Source organism: Apaloderma vittatum, unplaced genomic scaffold (genome assembly GCF_000703405.1).
Source record: "Apaloderma vittatum isolate BGI_N311 unplaced genomic scaffold, ASM70340v1 scaffold18732, whole genome shotgun sequence".
NCBI classification, from domain to species: Eukaryota; Metazoa; Chordata; class Aves; order Trogoniformes; family Trogonidae; genus Apaloderma; species Apaloderma vittatum.
In genome coordinates, this window is record NW_009702134.1 from 27,764 (window position 1) to 32,783 (window position 5,020).

The 5,020-nt window shown below is 40.9% G+C and overlaps 1 protein-coding gene across 1 annotated transcript in view; it reads right to left on the reverse strand.

Annotated features, from left to right (window-relative positions):
• Window positions 1-4,147, reverse strand: part of GLCCI1 (glucocorticoid induced transcript 1) — a gene marked incomplete at its 5' end in the record, with an annotated part of 24,705 nt that extends 20,558 nt beyond the window's left edge. Inside the window, one exon of the mRNA XM_009879441.1 lies at window positions 4,061-4,147. Within this exon, the coding sequence (XP_009877743.1) occupies window positions 4,061-4,147 (87 nt within the window). The remainder of the gene's footprint in view (window positions 1-4,060) is intronic.
• Window positions 4,148-5,020: the final 873 nt, after the last annotated feature.

Below are 5,020 nucleotides of genomic sequence, written 5' to 3' on the forward strand. Positions count from 1 at the left end.
CCTCTTCCCGTGACTGTTCCCTGCAATATTGCTGATGCATCAGAAAGACCTTTTTTATTTATACAAACATAAACACTAACAAAAAAAATCCCCAAAAAACTGAAAGATCAGCGCATCACAACAGTAATAACTCTACATCAGGTCATTCAGGACATAAACTTGCAGTTTGGCCTTCATGGTTTATGTCATACGGCCAACTACGAGATGACCATCAAAGACTATTAAACAAACAACAAGTTTGGAAAAAAAAAATCCCTATAGACATGTTTTCTGCTTGCTAATATTATAACAGCTAGAAGTGGACTTGAAATAAACAGGGATCTTGTCTATACCACTTGTAATGTGCACGCAGCCTAATATGACTAGTGGCAGAAGCCTGAGAAATAAGCAAATTAGGTCAGTTCTTTAAAAAAATGCAATAATTTCATAGAATGGCCTAAGCTGGAAGGGACCTTAGAGATCATTTAATCCAGCCTCCCTGCCGCCAGGGACGCCACCTCTCGACTAGATCGGGCAACACATGGGGACCGAACGGGAATAATCTGAGTATTTTTCATGTGTAAGGACCTAGATGGGGACTAGTAATATGAAGGAACACGTCACCATCCCTCTCCCAAATACTCTTTAATACTTACCAGGTTGTATCTCTACAAATGTGTCTACACAACAGGGGAACTTCCTGAACACGCCCCAAACTCCTCGTTACCGAGAGCGAGCTCCAACTCCTTCGCAAACCATTTGTTAATCAACAAGTTAACCAGTAGGTCAAAGAGCAGAACGAGCACTAGAAATTCCCCCTAAAACCTTTGAATACAATCTTTCGATTGGTACAGGAAAGCACAGAGAAAGTGCAAGCTCTCACACTGGATTCTCTTTCATTCCAAAGTCCTTTTCAAGTACTCGGTTCGAGCAAAAGGGACCTTCCAAGGGGGGGTGGCCGGTGTCAGTGTCACAGGCACAGCACACCGACGGGCTTCAGGGAAGTTAAAAATCAGCCGTCTCAAATCCTCGTGTCTTTCAAAGCCTGCATAAACTGAAAACTATTCGGTTTAAATCCCGGGGTTTTCCAGTTCTGGGTAAATTCCAGTTCAGGGTAAGCTCTAACTCAAAAATTGGCCCTATTCATCTCCAACAGAATTTCAACTATTCAGGTTGAAAGGGGAAAAAATACCCGTGGTTCAAACCACCGGTTGGTTCGTGTCCAGTGTAAAGACTAATAACAATCTTTATCTCCCAGTCAAGATGCTTATCTGTTAAAATAATGTTAAAGCAGTCTGGCATTATCTTACAACAAGTTATATTCAAGACTTTGCAAAACCAAGCAGTAGACTCCTTCAGATTATTTTTTTTCTTTTTTTTTAAAAAAGGTAACTTTTGTTAGGAGGTGATAAAAAAAGGTGCACTATCATTACAAAGATCATATTGAGAGCTGGGGAATTTTAAATTTTTTCACAGACAAGAAAGCAAGCATTGCCTATTTCATTGCTGGACAGATTCAATCCTGGCACTCACCTATTTCTATTCAAGGACAAAATATTTTTCAACTATTCAAAGCAAATTTTTTTTGTGTGTGGTAATACAGAATTAATTTGCTTGCTTTGAATCTTAAGTCTATATATTCATTTTTAGTGTTTGGTTTGGGGGTTTTTTTTATGCAAACCTTTTAAAGAAAGAGTTCCTAGCTGTGTTAAATAAATACATTTAACTGTAACAGTTCTCAAACTAAGCAAGGAAAAAACAAATTGTTTTTTAAACTTAAAAGCACATTCAATCCTCTTTTATCAAAACCAATTAAAACTATACATACAAGTATGTGGCTAGTTTACAGCATATCCACATCATAAAAATATATGCCAGACATCATTCTATTAACTGTTGGAATAAGAAAACACGAATCCAAACTGCTAAATAAAAACGAGGGAGCTGTAAACAGCTATCTGCTTGTTTGCTGTCCAACGCTAAGGGAAACAATTCAAAATGCTGAGCACAACTACCGTTACCGACGTTACTCACAACAAACGCAGTTGCCCAGGAAAGGTGATACTTTTATTTCCATTACTTAAGCTCTTGCTTTCAGCTGCCTATACATTTGTCAAATTTTCTTTGAAGTCCACCGCGCAACATTGAGCAACCCTATTCCCTTCCCATCAGAGATTTCAGTACAAGTATCAGAGCTGTTTTAAGGATGAGAGTAAAAGGCGGAAATAATTTTACCATTTCATCTTCTTAAACGCATTATCGTAGCTTTTTACTTGGGAAGTTCTGTTGTCCAATCCTTTGGAAGAAAAAGCCAAACGTTTGTCTGGGGCTCCTTTATGCAAGGCATACGTCCGCGTATTTCCTTGGAAAAGTCTTTACATTTGGTAAAGTTCTAGCAAAAATTTCAGTTTGCGCTTGCTCAAGGAAGACGTTTGAAACTGGCAGCTACATTTGTCAGTTTGAACAGAACTGCCCCAGAGCATTTCTCCTTCCAGAAACTGCAGATTACTGAGGCACAAAGAAACTGAGTGCACAGATACCGTCGGTACTGAACAAACTCTTTTACCACACAGGCAGTAAGTAGCCAGACAGAGAGGCTGGAAGCAGGACTTGGGAGTTGATGGAAAGGAAAAAGAAAGGGAAAAAACAGAAGCCAGACAATGGAGAGACAGAACAGACAAGGAGCTGGAAGGTAACTGAATAAGAGCTCAAGTAAGGGAAGACAGACGAGAATTGGCTGGATAACGCATGCAGAATGACAGCGGGACTATGAACCCAGGGAACTAGAAAAGGCGAGAAAACTCATTTGAGAAGCTGGAGAAAGGAAAACAGAGAAAGGGAAGAACTCTAAGTCAGAGAAAGGCAGGTTTTGGGGTGAGTAACCACAGCAAAATTTGGATAGATACATTTCCCATCCACACCCCGTTTTTCCCATTACTGTGTTCTTTCGGAAAGGAGCCACAAAACGCACTGGCCACGTTTCTGCTCCTTCTCCCGTGGTCAGTCCATAAAGAGGAGAGCAACCTAGCACCACGGATCACGTATCAAATGGCAGAGACCCGCTCACACGCCGAAGCGTCACTGTCACTGAGAGTGACAGCCCTGTGGTGAAGAAAATCTGCTTGTTGCAAAACTCGATAGCGAACCACCAGAAGATGAAGGAAGGTCTCTCACTGACAGCAAGCAAGCGTTATTCTGGAAATACAGATGCTACTCCTGCCCTTGCTACAACTCCTTTGTGCTGGGAGGGAATGTTTAAGCCGAAACTTTTCAGACACATAACTTCCCCTGTCTCACTTCTGGACACAAACCTGTGATTCTGAGCACTTCCTCACAGCTGCAGGTGGAGTCACCCAGGCAACCGAAGGCCCAGGTACTAATAAATCAGCTATGATGGGTCTCATAAGCGGTACTGAGTGAGACGGGGACAACCTTCTTTGGGCTGACCTCTTTCTGGCCCAGGTCCTCATCTTTAAAAATGAGGCTGCTGTCACCACTGGAACGCAAGAAGTAATTAAACTTACATCACTCCTTTTGACAACTATTCTTCCTACCAATGGCTTCCCAGAAGAAGACTACATACGGCCTGTAACATCATCTCCTCAGATAGCCTACACACTTCTTCTCATGTCTGAATATCCTGTTAAAAGTTACATTTCAAGTAATCATATTATTGATCAACGCACAGCCTCCTTTTTCATTTATCAAAGTGATGTCCTCTCTATCGACTCTATCTAAAACTCGAACAAAATTTCTAAACAAGAATACACTAGCTAACTCTTGCCTCTTTCAGGAGAGCAACACTAAAGAACAGAAATCTAGCTAAGGTAATTCTGAACAGAAAAATTAGTAAGTAATAAGCTGGTTCCTCAGCTCTCACTCTGGCCGTTCCTTCACAGCCAGCACCGTGCAGCAGGAGGAAATCCAAGAGGCATAAAGTAACAACCGCTCCTGAAACAATTCTTACGACGGAGGTAAAAGCAGTTTCAGAAAGGAGAGAGAAAGGGGTGCAGCTTTCTGGATTAAAAAATGTCTTAGGTGTATCAAAACTTGAAAGGCTCCACCGTGCAAAACTTCTCACCTCTTTTAGTTGATCAGCACTTCCCCATGATGCTGAACGCTGATGCGATCTCTTTTCTGCTCCTTCTTCAGCCCAACAGCTAGGTGTCTAGAGGGGAAAAAAAAAAAGAAAAAGAAAGAAAATAAAGTGCTGTACTGAATTCTCTAGGTAAGAAAAACATTTGGCACAAATCACTGTTTTTCTGTAGCATTGGAATTCTGGCATTACACACGACAAATAGATTTCAGAATCTGATATGAAACAGCAACAGTTTCAGTAAATAAAAACAAATAGAGAAAACTAAGGCTTTGTAAACTTGCATTTACAAAGGGTGAGGACAATTTACAATACTGAAGAAGGAATCAGAGGCCTGACAATCACAAAAATCCATTACTGGGCTACTCCTATCCGTGCTTTAGCATCCATTTCTAGTTTTCACTCGGGGGACAATTCAGAAAACTACAAGATTTTAAAAAAATACACAAACACACTCAGAAACCAAAAGCCAGGATTCGCTTCTCACTTGTCTTAATCACTGGGCCACATAATCAATTCCTTCTTGCCAATTCTGAATGGTCAGAGTTTGATACCCGTTTCATTAAGTTTGGCACAACCTACATGCGCAGCACAGGGAAGGGCAGGCCTTTTCCAGCCTCGTCTGCAAGCCCAGAAGTTCGGGGACTATTCTTGGATGTAGGAGCTGTAAAGTTAAGCTCCAAAAATTGAGACAGGTCTGGATGACAGATCTCCCAACTCCTGTGCTGATTCACCACAAGACTATTACGACAACTGAGGGTATCCACCAGCATACATAAATATGTGAAAAGAAAAAAAATTGGTTTCTTCAACAATTTCTACTAGTATTTGCTGAATCTTTCACAGTAACACCGCAAGAAATAAAACAATACCAAGAATTTGGCAGTGAGTTTTTTCAGGGTTACTTCATAGACTCACAGAATTGTCAGGGTTGGAAGGGACCTC